Raw genomic sequence first — 22,783 nt, forward strand, 5'->3', positions numbered from 1 at the left:
CTCAGGCTAATTAAATTTGCGTTAGCCACAGAAAAAGGGAAAACATGTCCGTCTGTCTGTCTGCCTGCCTGTCCTGTGAGTTTTTCTTGGGTGAGATGTTGGTTAAATTAACCTATAGGTGTAGAGGCAATTGGGAGTCAAAAAGACACAAGAGCTCCAAGTGCTCCTAACAGTGCAGACTTGATGTCTGCCTATATAGGCAGCGACTGCAGGCCTAGCGTGAACAGGAGTGGGAGTGGGTGGCTTATTTGATTAGTCACCAAGTAACATAAAGATGCAATCAGTCCTGCTGGGTCAATGGAGAAAGTATGCTGCAAGAGGATCCGTGAGTTGGTGGTCTTGGTTCGCTTCCCAAAAAGCCGATAGCCCCATCAAGGGCCAGCGTTGAAATTAGGGCAGTTTCTGCCACGAGAGCCTGGTTTTGATAAAGCCACCATCCCTACTGTAAGAGAGGTTGCAATTGAGGAAGGATTTGGATTATTTTTTGCAAACTTACCGGTCCAAAGTTTTTCATTCATTCATTTAAAAAATGGGAAATTTTGTTAAAGGATTTTTTTCCCCTCCCAATACAGGTGATTGCTTAGACTTGGGCTTCTCATTAGCTGGCAGTTTAAAGATGTGCTTCTTTAATGCACTGCGGCTGCTTGCTACTAGGAAAACTTCAGACAAAACAATGCTTGAAACCAACCCAAGCTTCATTATATTTCTGTGACAATTGAGTTGTCGAGGCCAGGAAATGAATAGAGAAAACAGCCGAGCTTTGTATTTCTCTCGGACATGAATAAGTGCTTCGCTTCATTGCTGTGGAACTGCGTTTCTACTTGTCCGTGGTATATTTAGCGAGGCATAGCATTGTTGCCAGGCTCTTCCATGTACTGCGTGTGCTCGCCTGCTTCAAATGTTCCAAGCCGTAAGCTTCAAATTACAAGGCAGGGGCCGGGAGAGGAAGGGCATAAAATGCAGAGCTGCATGGAAATAAATGGAGTTAGACGGCAGGGCTCGGACACGGGTTAATCTTCTGTGTCACGGGCTCCTTTGCTGAGCCAGGGTCACTTCATATTTTTGTGAAGAACAGCATGTTGCTGCACCCCCTGTCCTGCACTTTCCCTTCATGTGAGGGGCAGGTTATTGCAGAAAGAAAATCCTTTTTTCAGTAAAAGCAACTCATCTCCTGTTCTCTTTGGGTGGGGGGGTTAGTAGGATCAAGCCCTTGTAGCTGGGGTTGGCTGTGTGTTCACGCTCAGCACGATGGTGTGATCACTGCTTAAATTGGCAGCTTTCTCGGGGGATGTTAGCAAACCACTTGAAATAATGATTCCCCAGTCTCTCTGGCTCACACTTGTATACCCGCAGCTTGGGGTTTTGGAGCGTCTTTGCTGACCTCAAACGCTTCCAGTTGAGAAACGGACCTAGGTAGGAGGAAGGGCTCTGTCTTTTGGTAACTCTCTGCGGTTCCCCAAGGTCAGGAGAAGCTGCCTGTGACCTCCTCATCGGTCCCACCTTCTCCAACCACTGCGTTCGCAGGCGGCGATTGGTGGAGCGGGAATCGTTCCATTCTCTCCTTCCCCGTTCCCACTGCCTTCCCCGGCTGTGGTTTTGTAGCCCGTCCCGGCTGTCTTGCATTAGAGTTTTTTGGCCTAGGCTTGAAAGCTTCTGTACGCTGAGAACACTCTTGGGGCAGTTTGCTGGTCCTGTATTATTTAGTGTGTGTATCAAACAAACAAACAATGAGGACAACAGCTTTAGGAGGCTCTACTGAGTCCCTGATTATTTCCTGGAGATTTTATCTTTAACCCCAGCTGCTAACTTCTCCCAGCATGTATAATTTTTTTTTTTAACTCCTCATCTCCCAGAGTGTGCTATCTTTTTTTTTTTTTTTGTTTTGTTCCATCTGTGGTGATGGCTGGAGCTTGAGCTGTTCTGGCATATTGGAGTTAAGTAAAAGGCATTAGGATCTGGTTGCCTTGATTTTTTTTTGTTTGTTTGTTTGGGTTTTTTTATTCCTCCCTCTCCCCTCCCCATAGAGCTGAAGTTCCCCCACCACTTCTTTTTTCTGTCCCAGCCCCTGTTCTAAATTACCCTGAGGAATTTAATCCAGAATTGTGGGCAGGAGCTGCCATTCCTCGTTTGGGACTTGTCACGTCTGCAGTGATTTTAACCTCCGGAGAGAGGCTGTTAGGGCAGATTAGAGCGGAGTGGCAGGAGCCATTGAAATGAGCCTTCAGGAAGGGATGGGAAAAAGGAATCGGGTCAGGGATAAAAATCCAAGAGGCTGAAATGTGTGTGTTTAGTTTTATTTTCATTCCATGGTGCAGCCTGGGTATTGCAACCTAAAGGGGCTCCTGAAATAGAAGCATCTTTCGAGGCGAGTTCAGCAGTAGAAAAGCACTTCAGAATGACTGGGAAGCAGGATAAAAATCCTAATCCCCTTCCTTTATTGCAAGCAGCTTTACATCTTGTTTTTTTTTCTTCTCCATAGGCCAGCAGCCCTCAAGACCTTCGGCTCTTCTATGAGAAAAACAAGATGCTGATGCCTAAGTAAGCATTCTTCCAACGCTGCTATTTTTGGCCCGCTTGCTTACTCTGTCTGTATTTTACACCTGTCTTCTTGCACCATGGGCTCCTCATGTTGGGGATACGACTGAAATATTTGGCCCCCTGCCTCCCCATTCCTTAACCATTATGAATCCAGGAGCTGCCAGTGTCTCCCCCTCCCGTAGCACTGTGACTCCTCCCAGCATTTGCAGGTAGAGCAGGTTCCAGTTTTCTGTAAATCAGAAAAACAACTTCCTGTGCCCAGGTCACTAATGGAGCAAAATGCGAACACATCTGTGCCCTCTGCACATGGCAAGTTTGCAATTCCTGCCAGGATGGACAGATAAAGTAAGCACCATCTTTCCATTGTGGTGTGACCTGACTCCCTAAATAAGTAACTTGCCATATAGTGTTCTGGGTTTTGTTGTGTTGTGATGTTTTGTATTTTATTATGAGCTTTAATTTGATATTACTCTCTTAAATCAGAGCCTCCCCATCTTCTCTAGAGACTTTAATCTTTCTAGAGATGGGATTAAAGCATCAGATCCTCTTTGCATTAGAGAAAGGCTCTCCACTGGGAAGCTCAAACCAGTCACTGAATTGAACTGAGCTTAGCAGAGAAACAGACTGTTCTCTCAGTTTGCCACATCACCCGCTGCCGTGTTTGACTGGTGTGCGTGATGCTCGGTTTAGCTCAAAGCGGCAGGAAGTTCATCGAGCATCCTGCTTTTAGGTTTTGCTTGTTGACACCAGCGGCTGCCGGAGGTGGTGCAAAGAAATCCTGGTTTTGCAGGTCTGTGACAACGTGCAGCGTATTCTAGCTTTTTAGTTTTGCTTTCCCTGGCTGCTGCTTTAGTGATTGAAAATTACATTTTGATCAAAGTGTTAGACACTGAGCCTCCTGCTTTGCCTTGTTTTTGGTTGTAGCAGGGTTGATCTAATGCAACTTATTTCCATTCTCACTGACATCTTGTCACACTTCTTAGCTTCTCTTATTCCTTGGAGATCTCAGACCAGCAGAGACTCCCCATGCCTGAACAAGGGCGATTTGTGCCCGAAAGCTTGCAAAGAACTTTTTCCCAACTACTCACTGGTCTAATAAAAGATATCACATCTACCCAAAGAACCCTGCCTTGCCCTGGGCACTGACCCCATGGGTTTGATGGAGTCAGAAGAAGAAAGAGGAGCTGCTTTCCTCTTTCCCTCCCTGCACACCCCTAAAAATAAATCAGCACTCACCTAAGAGTCTGCATGCTTTAACAACATAGAAACACAATCTGTTCCTTTTTAAAGCCTTCTCCCACAGTAGCACTATTCTGCCCCAATGCCATTTTCAACTGTTGTGAGTTGCTGAGAGAGAGGCTGACTTAATTAGAAATGAAATTCAGCCATAAGAGAGAGAGAGTGGCCATTCTTATTTACTTAGTATTATTAATCAGCTTTAATTAACAAAGCATTCTTAAAAAAGCAGTCCCACAGGCCTCCCTTGGGCTACCATTAATCTGCAAACTAATGAACTTGGGTGATTTTTTCTTTGCGTGTTTTTTTTTTTTTAATGCAAACCACAATCTTTGCTGTTCCTTGAATAAACACAGATAGCTGCTGCCTCAGCTGTGCTGACGCAGGGCAAAACGAAAAACCACCCAAGAGCCCTCCATGTGCCCATCTAGTGCCAGGGTTTTGTTTTGTTCTCTGTGGGGCTACTCAGCATGTCCCACCTGTTGCCCAACCCAGCGGCCTGGTCCTGAAAGAAGACATGCTTTGTTTTGGGCCATAGGGGTGGAGCATTAAATTCTCTGCAGAAAGCTGACATGACTACTGGCAGAAAAAATGCCTTTTTGAGGTGGGGACCCCATGCTAGTGGTAGCAAGTGCAAAGGCTATTGTAAAAATGCTGGTCAAAATAACTAGTATTTATCCTCCTGATTTGCACGACAAGATGCTGTGGAAGATAAGGAGATGGTTGGTTGTTCACAGCTTGGCTTTGGAAAACACAGCTGAGGCACTCAGAGGTGCAAGGCAGAAACAGCCTGTTAATCCGGACTGTCTTTAGTCTCCTTTGTGACCTTAGGCGTAACTGTGAACCTCCCTGTTTGAGGCTGATTTAAAAACACACACAAGCTGAATCTGGCTGAAAAAACAGAGGCTAGCTTTGTGCTGAGTTATTTGTTTCCCACCTCTTCTGTGTGTGATGGCTAAGTACATTATGACCATGATCCTCAGAGGGTTGCATCCCTTAAGCACTAATGCATTTTTCAAGAAAGTTTGCAAACTGGGCATTTGTACACGTACCTTTGTCTGCTCCGACATGCTGGAAATCCAGCCTGTCAGAGCAGACTTGGTTAATCGAGTCTGTGGAGCATGCGAGCTGATGTGCGCGGTGCTGCAGCACGTGCATTTGTATAAATGGCAAAATGCGCGCCAACACGCAGAAAATGGCGGCAGCGTGCTTTTGAACTAAAACACCTTTGATGTGTTTTACTTCAAAAGTGCGCCACTGCTGTTTTTTTCTCAGCGCTGATGTGCATTTTGCCATTTGTATAAACGCATGCGACGCAGCCCCGTGGCATCCTGGGTCGCTGCTCTGCAGTATTTTGGTGCTTTTCTGTAGGCACCACTCTTTTGACTAGAGTGGCTGAGACCAAACCTAGTCTCTGCTTAATGCAAGAGAGACCCCCCTCTGGGGTTTGAGAGAGCCTTCCTAGCCCTAAATTTGGCAGACGTGTAGAAAAGTTTTTGTGAGAGGGAGTGGAAAACAACTTCTCCTGCTGCACGCGCAAGGCTGCTGGAGCGCCTGCAGCATCATTGTGTGTTCTAGGAATTGCCGGGTTCAAATTCCCACACAAGCAAGGCCCGGGACTTCATAGAAAAATAACTGGATCCTTTTAAAGCCTTTAAATATAGCCTCAGAGCTCCAGTTTCACTCTTGAACTGAGCAAGATCGTGCTAATGCTACTTAGCACTTTCTCCTCTGGCCCCATCTCCTTTTACTTTGTTTCAGTACGGGAGGTGGGGAGAAATGGGGGAAATAACGCAGACATCAGGTGCTTGCTCAGTCGAAGAGGGATGCTTGTTTTGGGGCCCATTAAGTCGGGGTGACCCAGAGAAGGAGAGCTGTCCCTGGACACGCAGCGTGCTCATGACGAGTAGGCAGTTGGCTTTGTACAGTTAACATCACTGCTCTTGCCATTACCTCGGCTGACCCCTGAGAGGGAGAAGCCTGGCAGACGGCAGAGACTGAGCTGGGCACAGCCACAATAAACAGCGCCAATGCCGTCAGGCTCTGGATCCACCCAGCGTTTAATTTGGAGAGCTCTCCTCTTGCTGGGAGCGGCACTCGGCTCGTCGTTGCCCAGAACAGCTCTTTCTAGACACTGAGTGAAGTCAACTTAGCCGTGTCTGCTTAGGCAGCAGTTGAAGCATGTTTTCCCTTCTTTAATACATGTGCTTATGCTACACTGCTCACGGTGCTTCTGCTCATCCAGGATTTGTCTCCATGTCTCTGCATTCACCTCATCTGCTCGGAGGGGAAGGGAGACCGTATGGATATTATTTTGCTTGCAGGCCCCGTGGCTGCCACTGAAAAGCAGATGCAGCCGTCATCCACATGGCATTCACATTTACCTGCTATGTCTCCTTCGTTCAGCATGGGGAGATATCACACCAGTCTTGTTCTAGGCAGCATAAGCCCAGATCTCAGTGGCACCCACCACAAGTACTGTTTAAGTGTGATCCCATAAAAAGTCAAATTAAGGTTTGATTCTGGTCTTCTGCAAACTTGGCTTAACACTTAAAGTGATTTAAAAATAGTAAGTTGGCAAAACTGATTACTAGGATGCCATGGGCGTTAACTGGTAGTTTCCTTCAGGTAACTGCTCGCTCTGTCTCTCAGCAATTGGCTCCTGTTGGCAGGGGGGAAGGATAGATGCTATTTATGTAGGGGATAGATGCTGTTTATCCTGTGACTTAATTTGGGCATTGAATAGGATGAGGTTGGAACAAGAGAGATGACTTTAGCATCAGCTTGGAAGTCGAGGATCTGCAGATGCTTTTGGAACAGGCCTTTAAAGAGATTACCCAGAGCATTAGTAATAACACTAGTGGTTTGGGAAGGCCACTAGGAGGAAAATAACTAAACCTGTTCAGTTCCTGAGCAGGGGACATCTTCTCTTTGTAGTCCAGCAGGTACAAAGTGGGACGGGGGGGTGGTTTGCTTTTTCTGATCTTGAGACACAGGTTTGCTGTAAATCTAATTTTGCTCTTCTACTCTTCCAGCATCCCCAGAGAGACATCAAGCCACTTGAGGCAGCTGCTGCTGGGACTTCTTCAGCGCAACCACAAAGACCGCATGGACTTTGGTAAGAGTTGCTGAGCCTAGAATCGATGACAAGTCTCCGTGAGCTGGCTTTGCCCCTTCATTGCGATTGCATTCTGCACAGGGGCATGCGTGATGCTTCAGTTGTCCTAGGGCCTGGGTTATATTAAAGCTGGGCCTTGGTACTGTAAAGGCTTGTATTGACCCCAGTGAAATTCCTCTGGTGCAGTATTGTGCCCTTAGGGATTAATATTAGGCTCCCATCATTGGTGCCCAGTGCTGATTATTTTTCCACATAAATTCTGGTTAGACAGGTACATCTATCCTTCCTTGGTCATGGACAGCCCTTGCAACCCACAGTTTCCTGGCACTTCTTAACCCTTTCAGGTATCTCTCCCAGGCATTCCCCCTAAGCCTCCATCGAGACCTTTTTTCTGAGTCCAGGTCCCTTCTCATCTGAGAGCAAGTGACCCCCTTTTAGCATGGGTACCAATTCCAGCCGGTCCTACTGCAGCCATGGCTTCTGCAGATCACATCTTTATTCTGGGCAGGATTTCATCTGGGGCCCCTTAGACCCACATTTCAGGGGAGAACCAGGCCAACTTACCTACTAACACATCTGTTTTGATCTTTTATTTTTACATGGAGCAAAGCTGGAGGCTAAACCCTTTTCAACTGGGTAGAAAGCAGAAGATGAGCAGCCTGTCTCGGAAGGGGATTTGGCTGTTGTTTAATTAATTCCACCGCGGGGCGAAGGGAAGGAATAACGCAAATTAAAAGCTTTGCTCCTGTTGTGTTAGTGCCACTGGCACAATGGATCCGTTTCATCCGTCAGCCTCTTAGTGTTTGAACAAGAGCTGGCACTGTCTGTGCAGGTCCATTTACTGAAATGAGACTAGTGGGAGAGAAGCCACGTTTCATCTTTGTGCTGAGTTTGCTGCGTGAGGCTCAGTGAATTCACCTTTGCCTGCAGTGCAGCCATTTTACCTCCGAACGCTGTGGAGGTACAACGTTGAACGCCTCTGCCTTACACAGTCATGTGTATTTGTAAATCAGGGCTTTTGGGTCCATGCTTGGTTTGTTCCTTTGGATTTGTTGCAAGGGTTGTTCATTGCTGGACAAGGCACTGTCAGTCTTGATTAATCAAATGTGCTTTGCAATCCCTTTGTTATTTTTTTGGATTGGAGCTATCAGTGAAACCTGCCATCTGGCAAACCGAGCACATGGATTTAACCAGGACTGAATGTAATTGTCCAGTGTTGGCTCCAAAGGTTTGGATATGTAGCAGGGCACGTGGATTAGAAAAAATGAGAGAGAGAAGAGTAGCATTTGATTTTTATAATAGGTTTGGGCCTGTTTATGTCTTTCCTCCTTTTCAACATCATCTGTAAATTGTCCACCCACAGTGAAACGTTTACTGCTTCTGTTCAGTTCTGTTTTGTTATAGCTAATTCTGTTCAACATGGATCACGCTTTTCCCCACTGTGACAATGTGATACAAAAAGAGAAAGAAATTAGCATCCCCAACCCCTTCTCTGTCTACCATAGAGGAGCTTAAACCCCAGCCCCGACACCCTCCCTCAGACCAGTTAATGAACCACCAGGGATACCCAACTCCCAGGCTGAGAATCTCAGAGCTAAAAAATTCTTCAATACAGAGAAACCTTGGAGTAATGTACTTAAATTTCATTGCGGTGCAAATTATTCTTGGTCCTTATTACTATATGATTCTTCTTGTGCAAGTGAAGATTCACCTTTTTTACCTTGGGGTGGAGTCGCCTATATCCTATATATGAGCCTTGGCCAAATCACCACTTTTAACTTCTCCCTTTATAATTATGGTTCACACACCTACATGCTTCTGGCTAAGAGAAGTCCTTGTTGCATCTAAATACCACCTGTCAATTGAGAAAAAACCTAGGCCCGTGCTAGATGCAGAACAAAGCCCTTACTCAAATACTTGTTTGGATTCCTTATCTCTCTCTTCCCACTGGAAGCTTTTGGGAGCGATCTCTCCTTGTGAGGATGCTACCCAGCAGTCCACTCTTTCCTTGTTCTGGTGTTGAATGCCAAGCCATGAACTTCCATTATCTCCTGTGGGCTTGGAAACTTCTTTATTTTTTGTCTAATACAGGCATGCTCACTGAGTCTGTTTTGTGTGTCTTTTTCCCCCCCCCCCACTTCTTTCTCTCTCGGCACCTATTATCCCCCTTCTTTGTTACAGGAGTGAGGGATGCAAAAGGGAAGGCTCCTGCATCTTCTCCCAAGATAGACACTCGGTTACGGAGTTCAGTGAAAATAATTGCCAATTGTCAAAATAATAGCAGTCCTTAGCCGACATAGAAAGATTTCTCATGCATTGTCAGATGGTATAAGCTGATGAAATTCAGTGTCATTGTCAATTTGCAGCAGCTGAAAATTTGGCCGTATTCCTATAATAGGTTACCCCTGTGGGTTAGTCCAGATAGAGCAGTGTCATTGTCCTGTTATCCATAGCCATAAGCAAAGCAAGCTTTTTGATGATCTCCAGACTATTTTCCCCTGCTCCGTTTGAAAGATCCGCCTCTGGCCTTTAGGTAGTCACAGTGTCTTTGAAAATGTTGCTTTTGCATGTAAAATATGGTCTAGTGTTTGTACATAGAATTAATTAGCCAAGAGCTTCTCTGTGAAGACTGAGGTAGATTAATTCCATTCACATCCTGGGTGTCTCTGTGCAGATGAGCTTGCTGATCTATTTTTCACGTGTCTTAAAGTGTAAGGATGGGCCTTGAAGGAGCTACAACAGGTTCCTAGAACAGCAGTGTGGGGTGCTTGCTAGGTAGAACATCAACCAAGAGGCTTAGAGCCTCGTCACCTCTTGATTTCATGATCATTTCACGGAAACTATGCAAGACTCGAAGTTGAGTGTTTCCCAGAGTGGCTGCCCTTTGATGATGATAATAATAAAAACAAAACAAAAAAACACTAAAGCTTATAAAAATCCTGGATGATGCAACAGGAAATCTTTGCTGGGAAAACAAGTCAAACCACCTATTGTTAGTCAGAAATCAGTACTGGTCAGTGACTAATGCTGAACGATGATAGTTGTTGGCCAAGATATGAGGGGGCGGCTCTGCATGGAACCAGAGTATGATTCAAGGAAGGAGGGCTGACAAAACATGCTGGAAAGTCTTTGAGGTAGGCCAGGAGCTCTGCAGGCCTTCCAAGGGTGACCTGCTGGCCTAAACCAGAAATGGGACTTCGATACCCGTCTGTGGTGTTAAGGAGAATCCAGAGCATTGTGCGTATGTCTTTTGGTGTCTGGAAAAATCAAGTGTTCCCCTTAGCTGTAGGACTGGTTTAGCCAGTGGTTCTCAACCTTTTTAGGCTCAAGGCATACCTCCTTAGATTCAAGGCACTCCTGGATTTGAGGCATCCCTTAGAAAATCCCAGCTCTTAATTTTTTTTTCCATTCAGTTCTTGACTACAGAAAAATAATAGAGCAATTCTTCTGTTGCAAAGAACTTGGAAAGACCACCCCAGGTCGGAACATTTTTAATAGCCTGAATCCCCTTTTAGAAACTTGGATCTATCTTGTGAATCATGTTGGCCTGGTTATGTGTGCAGACATTGTGTGGTACCTTTTGACACCCTTGAAAGGATCTCAAGACATCCTGGTTGAGAATCACTGGGTTTAACCATCCAGACAGTGGGGATCTCCTGAGGCTGCAGGTTTAATTGAGACATGGGAGTACTCCTCCATGAATATTTATAGTGCATTTATGAAAAGAGCATGGACTCGTGAGGCACAGATGCTGCTTTGTGCCAACATGGAGCTCTTAGATGATGCTAGTTTGCAATCCCCGAGTAATTAGGAGACCTGTCTTTTCCTTCCTGGGTTTTCCCCTTTATTTAATACAGTCCTCCACCATTTGTCCCCTAAATTCCAAACATGTGCAGATGCACACACGTCCCACTTTCTGATATGTGCACTGGTCTCCTCCATGGCACCCTTTAAAGGGATAATTCCCAGTCCCCAGCTGGCATTGCAGAAGAGTTTGCTGCATTGGGGGAAGCCATCTGGAACCTTGCAGCTGGAGGGTTGCGTTAGATTATAGGTTGTGCCCCCCAAATAAGCTCCTCTTCTTCTATTTTTTGCTGCAGACAGCAGGCTCTGATAGAGTGCTCCCAGGCATTGTAGCTCTGAGGCGTTCAGTGAAGTTGTCCGTCTCTCTCCTGTCCTGGAGAGATGGGAGAAAAACAGTCCATACTAATGGTCCTATTCCTTCAGTGCCTTGGAGAAAGAGTTGCCCTATGACAGCGAGCCACCAAAAGAATCAGGATAATTCTCCCTTTATCATGGATTTGGCAGGGGCATTTTCTCCCCTTGGTCCCCTGCTATCTCCTATGTTTCCTTCACAAAAGTGCCATTCTTGATGTTGGATAATACCCACCTGATCCTCCAGGAATCTGGTTTAGCCTAGGTGAATGGAGAAGACCATAGACATTGCAGACCCAGATAACTTCACAGCACTCAATAGATTGAACTGACCCTCAACCCAGGTCAGCTTCTTAAAACTCTATTAAATATGATTGCTGAACATGGACGTTCTCTGATCCAGGGAATTTGGCTATGGAAACTGCTCTAGAAACACTGAATAATTTGCACAGATTTCAAAATAGTTCGGACACATGATATTTTATTTTCATTGAACTTTTATTCCTCTCTTTTTCAGATGAGTTTTTCCATCACCCATTCTTGGATCCAAGTGCCTCAATGAAAAAATGTAAGTGGTGTGTTTTTTCTAAAAAAGTAATGTTCCATGATATACCTTTCCTTCACTGCTATTTTGGAAAAGAGAGGAGCGGGGAAAAAATGCTGTCTTTGTATTCCTTGTGATTACTTGGGCATCGACTCAAGATTCACTACACAGTTGTATCCAAAGTTTTCAGGTTTGCAGCTGAAATGTGTTGGACTTTGTTGAATTATCTTCAAAGGGTAGATTTTCTTGGCCCATTTAAGGGTCTAAAGCAGAAGCAAATAGCTTTTGTGTGTGTTCAGGTGGTGTCTTTCTCAGAAATAACTGATGATTACAATTGCTTGTAGGTGAAGAATAGGGTTATTTTGTAATCCTCTTTCTTACCTGCACGCACAAGACAGTTACTGGCCGAGATGTAAACTAACAAAGTTATAGTGAAAATGTCCTCAGTGGACTGTCCTCTCTCCATTTGCTATGCTGCAGTGAATGGCAAGCTCAGGAGAGCAGTGCTGTGTTGGACCAAATCCTGCTGCATTGCTTCAATCCAAATTCTTCCAAGCCCTTGTGTTTTAGAAGGGTTTATTTGAGGTTTTCTTGACCAAACCCAGTTCAAGTTGACAAACATTTAATGCTGAAAACGCTTCTTATCTTTTATGGTCAAAACCTCAGATATCAGTTATCCAACCCATTGTAGTGATGACTCAAGAGACTTCATTTACATTGAAACAGTGAAATTAGGCAATTGGAAGTGATGCTGTGGTCCAGCATCATTTCTAACCTACTGGGTATCTGCCTTCTGACCAGGATACAAAGTTTTGTGAGGGATCTGCCAAGTATATATGCCTTTTGCTTTGGTCAGCTGAACTTGTGCTAGGCCTGTCGTCTCCTGTTTTAAAAGTCAGAGCCAATATTTTCAGCAGCAACTGTTTTGGGGGAAGCGGGGCAGCTATTTCTGGGGTGTCTGACTTGAAACACCTTTAATGAGGTCTCACTTTCTTAGTTGTCAAGGTGTCCACCTCATAAACACTGAGAAGACCTAACGTTGCTTGTCACTCTTGACCATCCTGGCTTGGGTCTTCATGCTTCCAGAGCAGGGTTTAATGCTTATCCCTGATACAAATTTTAACTGTGTGCTTAGGTGATCCTGCGGTGAGCAGGAAAAGATTCTTCTGGTTTAGGGCTGCTAACAAGCCAGCCCGGTCTCTGCCTTCAGCTACACCGTCGCCATGGGGGGTGAGCCCTTTAAAACAAGGCCAGCCTACAGGCAAGAAAAGACAGTGTCTGCTTAGGGCTGCTCCCAAGCCAGCCCGACCCTCGGTGCCAGTCACATCACCGCAGTGGGGAATAAGCCCTTCAAAGTCTGACCCTCTGGCAGACAGGGAAGGATGCATTCAGCCCTGCCCTGCTTACTCACCAGCCCGGCACTCAGCTCCAGCTGCACCATCACTGCTCAGAGCCCATCCAGTACAGCAGGGAACCCCACGCAAGCAGGAACAGATGCTTCTGGTTTGGCCTCCGCTTCCAGCTTCTTCTCCACCTTCCTTGTGCGGCAGCCCAGGACACCGCCGCGAGCAGAAGAGGGTTGTCCCAGCTCAGCCTTTGCTGCCCGCAGCTCCCCGGCGCCTGCTGTTGGACACGGGCCCAGTAAGACGGGTACAGCCACGTGCAGGAAAAGACTCTCCTAACCAGAGACGAGTCTCCAAACCACCTGGACACCTCTGCCTCGGGACGCAGATGCACAGCGTGGGGTACTCTCCAGGTAGGAGAGACGGGTATTGGTGCTAAGGAAAAGGGAGGCATTTCTGCCATTGTCTCCAGAGATCTTGGACTATTTGTAAGAGATCTCTCATGTGCATAGATGACTCTCTTAGACTGCCATGGAGGTCTGAGCAGTTGGCCACAGCCCTTTGCAATGGAAGCCTTCAGCAGGCTCAGAAGAGCGTGGCTTCACCAGCCGACAGCCAGGACGAGGAGGGTTGATGCTAGCAATTGGAGTCCTTTTGTTCCTGGGCATAAGAGAGAGATGGGAAGATCCAGTTTATTGGGGCTAAGTCGGGCATGTGATATTCGATGTCGGTCTCAGCTGGAGCCCCACCTCCAGGAGAGATGCAAACCATGCCTTCTTCAGAAAGATCCCTGAAGACTCATACATTTGAATCTAAGGTCAGGGTCTAGTAGGGCTACACTAGGACTTATTCATTCCTGAGGTCTCCTGACTTTGTAGACAGAAGACGACAAACCGGGCAGGCTGCTGCTGTTGAAGGGCTATTGTTCGTCCATCTAGATGCTCAGTTCTGTGTCATGAGGATAGGAAGGAGTAAGGCGGTGTAGTGATCCAAGTAGTTGCATCCGAAGGGGAAGTATTCCTAAAGTGGGTTCATTAGAGAGGTCCCAGGGCAGGGTAATGATGAGTACAGACACTGCCCCATCACTTTGATACTCTGCAATGAAGTTACCACTGACTTCAGCAGAATCAGGACTGGGACGTAGTCCTTGTTTTGAAGCCCCTGGGATTTTGATAGCCGAGATGGGCAAAGAGGAGAACATCACCCAGGTCTCCTAACTCGGGGCCTAGTGTCCTGTCCAGAGCCGGTCAGAACCTGGAAATGCAGGTTTCCCTCACTTTATGCTGTACATGCATTCCTGGAAAACGGCACATAACTCAAATTCCCATAAAAGGAACCCACTTTTCAGTGTAACAAATAGGGATACTTCCCAAGACCTCAGCTGTACTGACCCCCAGACCCATTTCTACCACTTTTACAAGATAGTTTTGGTACTCACCAATGGCACACAAGCACAGGGTGGTGGTGAATGTTACCATAATGGGGACGGCAACTACAGAAATGTGTCGCTCCCTCACTCATTGTGTGCACAGATACACACAGGAGACTATATTTTGTGGTGCGCATCACTCCCACGATGCACTGCACAAAGCGCATGACTGCGGGCTGCCACTGCACCGGTCGCATAAAAGTGAATTTACTTTGCGTATAACAAATTTTTGGTATAAAAAGGGTCATTGCATAAGAGTGAATTAGCACATACAGAACCCACACAAAGCAAGGGAAACCTGTAAAAATAAAATGGATACAGTGGGCTGTTTCTGCTTAAGACATGTCTTAATATGCACTGCTGGCATGTCTTGGAGTGGCAGGGGAAACAAAAAAAGTAGTATAGCAATGGAAAAAAAAATCCCAATCGTGGAAGGCTCATCGTTCTGAAATGACAGAACTCCAGGCTTGAAACATTTCTTTTCAACAAGAATTTTTGTCAGACTTGACACACTTTTCTGAATGTTTCCATTTCAACAAGAGCCTTGTATTTATTTTTTAAAATGGAAAATGCTTTGGACCGAAACCACTTCCTCCATAATTTTTTTTTATCCTCTAACATCCTGAGGGATGCATCCAACCTGTAATCAGTCAAATCCTCCCCCTCCCCAGCCCTACCTGCTCCCCACAGCCTGTTGTAAGAGCTCTCTCTTTACCACAGGCCTTGCCACGAGGAGTGGGCTTCAAACCTTTTGTTAAGTCAAGTGGCACAAGTTCTTGGCTTTTTTTTTTGTTTGTTTGTTTTATTTATTTGTTAGTTTTTAAAATTAATATATGATATGTTTTGTTGTTTGTTTTCCTCTTTGTTTATTTATTTATGTCTTTATTTAATCTGTGGTGTTTTGCCTTTATGACTAAAGATGTATTTCAGAAGTGTAAAATTACATATATAAATAAAATCCTAATAATAGCTGGTTCTAGTTGGAATGTCATCTGTCTGCAGTGTTAGGGGCTGCAGGGGGCTGGCTAGTCAGCAGGTGGTATAGGTTGGCACACTGGTTCAGCCTCTGGCCTGCTGGGCTGTCATTTGGCCTGTGGGACTCCTGGCAGGTCCAGAAATTTGGTGGTGGGGGAGTGGTAGGAGCATTTAATTGCTGTGGCTAGTGCATGGGGGTTGCTCTGCAGCTGGATCCGGTGCACGGGGCAGGATTGGTGTGCAGGGTTGCACCCGCGGACTGATGCTGTGAACTGATTTCCACCCCCCCGCTCCCCTCAAACTGACCCAGTGTCACTCATCTGGCCTGTGGGACCAAAAAGTTGTGTACCTGTGGGTTAGAGTAACCACGCATGGGCTTGCATGATTAAAGTGGCTGTGCCAGTCTTGACCTAGTAAACAGTTACTTTAAGAGGAACCCATACATAATGTCGTCTTTCTGTTTGGTTTTTAATGACTGATACTTAACTTGCTGCTTCTGCCCTGGCTTGAAAAAAGAGAAACCACGCACCATGAATAATATGGTACATTAAGGTGATACGTTATACCGGTGCCATGGTTCAGTGTTTGGAACAGTACATTCAGTTTGGAGCGCTTGACCTGTTGCTCTGGTGCCGACTTGTGACTTCATTGCTCCTACGCACAAAGGCAGCAAAGATCAAAACAAAGCGAAAGCTATTGGTACATCATGCTTCCTGCACATTCAGTGACTTTCTGTTATGATTTCAAAGAGTTTATCTCTTTTTAACACATTAAAAGGAGAAATGAACAGAAATTTAACTTTAGTCTTCTGCACTTGGCAAATGCAAATGTTGCCTAATCAGAGCTTGCAGTTAAAGTAAAAAAATTAACAAGGGAGCGGGTGAAGAGGGTTGAATGCATCTAGACCTTTACAGAATTCTGTCCAGTCAGTCAGATGCGAAGCTGAGTCCTTCCAAAGTTCAAACCCCAAATGGCTTCTCAGGCCTCTGAGTGCAGCCAAAAGTACCTTTTTGTGCTGATTTAAGTCAGCCCTGCATATAAGTGACCTGTGGATTTCAGATAAAGACATTGAATTGCTGGTGCCCATATAGCATCTGACAGGAGAATTCAGTAACCAAGCGAACGGGTTCAGTGAACTACAAATATTCAATAAATTGCACTAAAAAGAATTTCTGATTTGGAATTTTTGTTGTGTGCACAAAAATACCACTAATACAGAAGTTGAACTAGCCCCGTGGCCTGATTACTATATGCTGATCCTGTGTATATTAAATCAAGGGATTTTTGGAGCTGGGGAAAGAGGTTGATTTATAATTGGAGCAGCATGGTGATAAAATGATCAAGGAAGCTGCATCTAAAGTAACACTGAGCTATTTTGGTGGCTATTATAGAATTTGACCATAACAGAAAAGCCAGCCTGCTTTCTTCCCTTTCTAGACTTTTTTTTGAAGTGTTTGTCCAGTACAAATAGATAAAAATAAGATGATGATGGAGTCTCAAATCCAGCCAGAAGTTTCAAATCAATGAGGCTGATGATGAACCCAAGGAAAAGTAAACAACAAGGTATACTCCACTGTCAGTGCCTGCAGGATAGGAAGGCTCAACTGTTCTGCATCAATTTGCAGGCAGAAATTGGGGAAGTCTTTCAGGCTTCTTCCTTTCTAAACGCACAGAAGAGGTAGTTGGACCTGACATGTCAGTCGTATGTGTTTTGTGCAAGGATCACATTGATTCTTCAAAGGAAGAGCTGTCTGCGCGGGCAGATCTCACAGGACTGTGCTCACCATTTACGTGTAGGTTCAGCCAGACCTGAGCCCGGGAGAGCAATGTGCAGCCTCTGCTGCAAGATTTGTGGGCTGGAAAAAGCATTCTGGGTATGCAATATGCAGCAAAGCATGCCAAGGCTCTGACTGCCCTTCCAGATATCCCATTTCTAGGATACCACGGCACATATAATTTCCTTCTCATCAGGAGACGGGGCAGCATGTTGTAAGAGTGGACTGCTGGGGGCATGGTGAGACCCGTGCTTGGAATAGACATTGTGGCCTAAAGAAAGAAAAGTTTTCTGTACAGCTTTGGAGGGAAGATCTCTCTTTCTAGTGGGCTCAACTCTTGGAACCTCAAGGATGAATGCAGACGAGCCTTGGGACTTGAACATGAGAAACCAGAGACAGGATAATTGATATCCTATCTCCATCCTCTGTTTTAATCTCATCTCTCACTTCTTGTAACTGGTTCCAGCTTGTGGTAGTTCCTCCTGCTGTATCTAGCTGCCATGGAAGCTTATGGAGCATACCCTTCAGTTCCTGCTCTCCCGGCATGTCGTCTTGAAGATCCTTTTTACTGGCATAAATGGGGGGAAGTTCCTAGACAAGTGAGGGACAGAAGTTCAGGACTTGGACAACTCGGACTTCTTCACCTATGTCCCAGAGAACATCAACTCAATGCTTCATGCTTCTGCCCTGGCAAATCTTCTATTCCGCTACCTGCACGTGAGCTTTCTCACTTTCCTGGATTCATAGATTATACGGCCAAAACAGAACCTCTGTTTTCATTTAGTGTGGCTCTAGCACAGGCCAGGGGACTTCCTTGAATTAGTTCTTGTTTGCACTGGAATGCATCTTTTAGGAATTTGTTTATTCCTAATTGCCAGTGCTGGGGAATCCCTGCAACACTTGGTAAGATGTTTCAGTGGTGGATTACCCTCACAGTTAAATATTTGCACTTGACACTTTGAGTTGGAATTTGTCCGACTTTTTTTTTCTTTCATAGTGCCTGTCCTAGGTTGAAGAGTCCATTATCCAACTTCTGTTTCATATCTAGGTGCATAGTGACTATGATCCGGTCCCCCACTTAACCTTCCCTTAGGTAAGCCAGCTAGCTAAGTTAATGGGCTTCTTACTCTAAGGCATGGTGTCCAATTATTTTAATCATTGAAATATTGTTCTAATGGTTAAAGAAATGAAGGTGTTTGCATATTATGTGGTTGTTTCATTGCAGTATCCTGCAATCGTTAGAAATTTTACTTTATGCAGGAAACTTTCTTTTCCATAAGCCTTGTCCTGCACCTGAAGTCAATACACCCAATCCTGCCCGGTGATCCTAGAAACATAGTGCTTTACTTCTCTGACTTCAGCTAAGGGGAGAAGAGAAGTGAAATGATCATCTTCTTGCATAGATCTTTGCTATTGGGCTCAGTCTAAACATTTCAAATGCCTGCCATCCTCTATAAACCCCAAGCTTTAGGTAGGGTGCAGTGAATTCAAATGTTGAACTGAATTTTTCCTGCTCTCTAGCTGAATTGAGCTCCTTAGTTACTTACTAAATGCCACTGAAGTGAATTGTTAGCCGTCCCCCCCCCCATGGTGCCTTGTTCGGCTTTTCTCCCCGCGGGCCATTGCTATCCAACAAGAGCTTCCAGCATGGGCTTAACACTAATACGCCAGTGATGGGAGCTGGTTGCATAATGCCTCTTCAATAACATGCCTTCCTACCTGGTAACTTGAGGTTAATGCTACTGCACTAATGTCTGATAAATGCACAGTGAAATGGTGCCCTGATTGTGTCAGTAACAATCTAGCCACAAAAAGAAGTAGCAGATAAGGAGTCGGATAGTTTGGAGGAGGTAAGTAGGCGTGTGTAGTAGGTGTGTTTTAATTTAGACTGGCTAAATGTCTGGAGAGGCTGTGTAGTTTGGGTACTAGATGGGAATACATGATATCCAGGTTCTGTTTCTGCCTCTGCCACTGACCTGTTCTTGGACCTTGGTCAAGTCACTTTGTTTCGCCATGCATCTGTTTCTCCTCTTCCCCAGGGACTAACTGTTAAGCTTTGCAGGGCCGGGGTGGTCTGTTATGTGTGCGTGCAGCTTCCAGCACTGTAGCTCCCCGACCTCAAGCCAGGCCTGTAGGAGCTATTACTGCTCTATTACAAATAGCAGCTGTGAAATGGTCATGTCAAAGCATGTGGTGGGAGGCAGATCCTTCCCATTTAAGCTGGGCAGAAGGTTGGCTTTCCCTCGGGGAAGTGGCATCATCTGGTCTATGAGGCAAATCTGATGGAAAAAGACGACTGCAACTGCCCTTTCAATCGCAGCACTGTTGGCGGGTCCGAGTCTGACGGTTTTTTCTTTCTCTTTCCAGCTGCTTCTGTGCCAATGCCTTCTTATCCAAGCTCTGGCTCGGGCAGCTCCTCCAGCAGCTCCTCTACTTCCCACCTGGCCTCGCCTCCGGTGAGTAGGACCCAGAAGGCTGCAATACTGTTTTGGTGGAAGATTCTGCCTGGCGTATGTTGTCTCCCGGCTGCTTTCTGCTTTTGTCGCCTCCCTGGATGGTTTGAAATGCCTCCTCCTTGCTTTTGTGGCTGTTGCCTAAAAAGCAAACACCTGGTAGTCCAGTCTGTGCTTGGTTTGAGCTGTGTGCTTGGATCCCCTGGTGAACTTATTTCTGGGAATGTTTCAGTGCTTTCCAGGCCTTGAGGGAAAGAGGCTTGCATTAATGATGCCAGCAGGTATCAACAGAGCTGTAAAACTCCTAGAGACCCAAATCGGTCATTAAATCAGTGTCTGGTGCTGACTCTTTGACTGCAAGCTCTTTGCTTTTTGGGCCAGTTCCCTGAGCCCCCCTCTCATGCAAAGTGAAGCCACTCAAAAGCACGTTCACCGAAAATGTCTGCTCAGACCCAGACCTGGCCCAGTCGAGTGGTCTTGAGTTTGCTGATCTGAATGGATGTCTCTTCCCCCTGATACCTGAATGATGAAAACTTTCCTGAAGGGCTGAATATTAACTCGCCACTAATGTGACATTCCTTCTGCTTGCTGAGCTGGAAGCTTATTTCAAAGGCTTTTGGTGAAAGCTGCCTTTTGAACTTCTCTGTGCTGAGGAATGCTGGAGCGACGGGGGCCGGGGGGCTGGTTTGACTACTTGGCAGTATTGCTGTCCTTATTTACTTAACGCCTGGTGTTCCTAGGGCAGCGGTTCTCAGCCTTGTCCTTGCATCCCTAGGGGAGCGTTCCCATCAGGTGGCCCAGTGTTATGACCATCTTATTCCTTGCACATTGCTACATGAGAAGGGTTTCATGGTGGGGGAGACTATTGCTGTCCTGGAAAAATGGCCCTGGAATGGGAAAGGCTTGGAAGTACTGCCCTAAGCCACCCTAGGAGCTTTGCTGGGTGGTCTGATTTGAAAGAAAGGGCTCTTTGCTCTCCAGCTCCTTTGAACAATATCGGAGATGATTTCTCCTCTCCCTGTAAGTCCCTGCTCTCAGATAGGAAGGGGCTTTGTGACTCTATTGGCTTTGTGGACTGTCCTCCAGGAACTGGTTAGAGCATCATTTTATAGCTGCCTCTTCTGCCTCTCAACATCAGAAGCTCGGAGGCTGCCCCTGGCATGGGCCAGACCACCGAGCTCATCCACTAAACGTACGGGTCTTCATCTAGATCCCCAAGTGGAAATTGCTTTTAATTTTAGCCTCATAGGGAGCCCTGTCAGTCTGAAACAGCACTAGGATGAAGAATAACTCTCACCCAAGACAGGGGTCAGAACAGTCCTTTTTAAACTCTCAATCCGTCTCCTCCATCCCCAAAGCCATAAAGTAGCGCTCTGTCAAGTCTTCCCTTTTGGTTGACGAGGGCAAGATGCAGCTTGTGCACTCTCTCGCCTGTCCTAGCAGATGGTCGCGTGTACAGACCAACCACTGCAAGCTGTTCTGTGTCATCACAGTCTCAGACAACACTGGCCATCATTGAAACAGGACAGCCACGGTTGTCTTGTTGAGGGTATAGCTAATAACCCTACATATGTATATTCCTGAGATCTTTTTACTGCAGTGGGATGAAAGGGTATCAATCATGGACGAGCAGAACAACCTAAAAGCTTCCCTCTGTTCGTAGTTCACGTTGAATTCCTTCTGTGGAAAAGAGTGGTTCCACCAAAAGAACCTAAGCAGAATGGTGCAATACCTCGAGGAAACTATTCTTATCTGGGATGCATTTGACATGCCAGTACCATGTTTGGGTGAACAAAAGATGCACTGTTCTGCCTTTTGGAGTTGGCTTTCAAAGGGCTGCTCTTTTTCACTCGGTAAAGAAAGCAGCTGTTTCTGGCAAGTCAGCAGCCTCTATTTTATCAGCAGAATCTTGTCTGAAGCCTTGTACAACTTAATTTAGGGACTCCGGCAGAACGATGAACTAGCTCCATTAAAGCCAGTGTTTGTTTCCTTTGCTTTAAGCAGTCCCTTGGAGAGATGCAGCAGCTGCAGGAGAAAACTCTGGCGTCCCCTACCCAGGATTCCCCTGGCTTTCTGCACGGATCTAAGGACTCTGCTGGAAGCAGCAGCAAGAATTCTTCCTGCGACACCGATGACTTTGTTATGGTCCCAGCACAATTCCCAAGTAAGCCAAGCTGTTTGAAGTGTGTTTAGGGACAGCACAGAAGTGGGGATTTGTATATATTGGCAACTATTTCTGGAAAGCCAAAATGCTGATAGATCTGTAAATTTTGACTGTGTAGTGGGAACATTTGGGTTCCCAAGCCTGAGGAAACATCTGGCTTGCTGATTTTGTCGTGATGCATTCTGTAATGAGCTTGCTTCAGAGAAGGGATTGGAGAACAAGGGATGTTTCGGGACTTAGATGCACACTGAGATTTGAATGGTGCAAATCCAGGTAGGCAGAGGAGAATGTAGGTTTACAGGTAAACTCTTTTGCTTATACAGAAACTATTCTCAGGCCATCAGTTTTCTAGTGTAGCACAGTCCAAGTCAGGATTTCGTCTGGATTTTGCTGGATATTTTTTTTTTTTTTAGTTTATATACCATGTTTGTGTTTGTTTAAAATGGGACTGCTCTTAAATTTGGTCCTGAGTTTGTTTTTTTTGTTTTGTTTTTTCTCTCAGTGGCACATGTATACACTTGGACCAGTGAGTGTGTTCATCTACACACAGGTGCATAGCAAATAGGCCCCCAATTTTGCCTTGCCTTTTAAGTGTGTGCTCAAGTCAACCCCTGCTTGGTGATGCTAGGAAGGCTGTTCTTTAAAGTTAAGATGCTTTGGTGAATATGTAAACTCTCTGGGCTCTGCCCCTCTCACGTCATTCCCATTAACGTGAACTTTCCCATGGACTAGGAAGGCAGGATGGGCTCCAAGGCATGTGTCTGAGCATGTTGTTTTGGTATGAAGCAAGAGCTCAGTGTTGCTTTGACTCTTCTCAGTAACAGTGTTAGGAGCCACGTGCTAACTTCTGACATTGGGTTTCCAGCATTTTGAGGGTTTGGCAAGGGCAGCTCTTTTGTGTATCCAGCTGCCAGCTCATGTGGTCATTCTGGCATTTTGCCACCAACGGCATATACGTGCCTGAGCATGACGTGCAAAACAGCACTGTGTTTACAAAATTCACTGCTTGCATCAAGGGGCATGTGCGTCTCCTCAAAAACACGGCATCGAGCT

At 45.8% G+C, this 22,783-nt stretch overlaps 1 protein-coding gene across 4 annotated transcripts in view; it reads left to right on the forward strand.

The window, feature by feature from the left end:
- The window catches only part of ULK1 (unc-51 like autophagy activating kinase 1), a 90,240-nt gene that overhangs the window by 38,435 nt on the left and 29,022 nt on the right, over positions 1 to 22,783 (forward strand). For 3 of the 4 annotated variants that reach the window (XM_014598518.3, XM_014598516.3, XM_019486654.2), the window contains 5 exons: positions 2,480 to 2,538; positions 6,810 to 6,892; positions 11,565 to 11,615; positions 19,481 to 19,569; positions 21,568 to 21,730. In XM_014598518.3, coding sequence (XP_014454004.1) covers positions 2,480 to 2,538; positions 6,810 to 6,892; positions 11,565 to 11,615; positions 19,481 to 19,569; positions 21,568 to 21,730 — 445 coding nt within the window. The remainder of the gene's footprint in view (positions 1 to 2,479; positions 2,539 to 6,809; positions 6,893 to 11,564; positions 11,616 to 19,480; positions 19,570 to 21,567; positions 21,731 to 22,783) is intronic. The other variant, XM_014598517.3, reaches the window with a different exon arrangement.

This window comes from Alligator mississippiensis, chromosome 10, assembly GCF_030867095.1.
Source record: "Alligator mississippiensis isolate rAllMis1 chromosome 10, rAllMis1, whole genome shotgun sequence".
NCBI lineage: Eukaryota > Metazoa > Chordata > Crocodylia > Alligatoridae > Alligator > Alligator mississippiensis.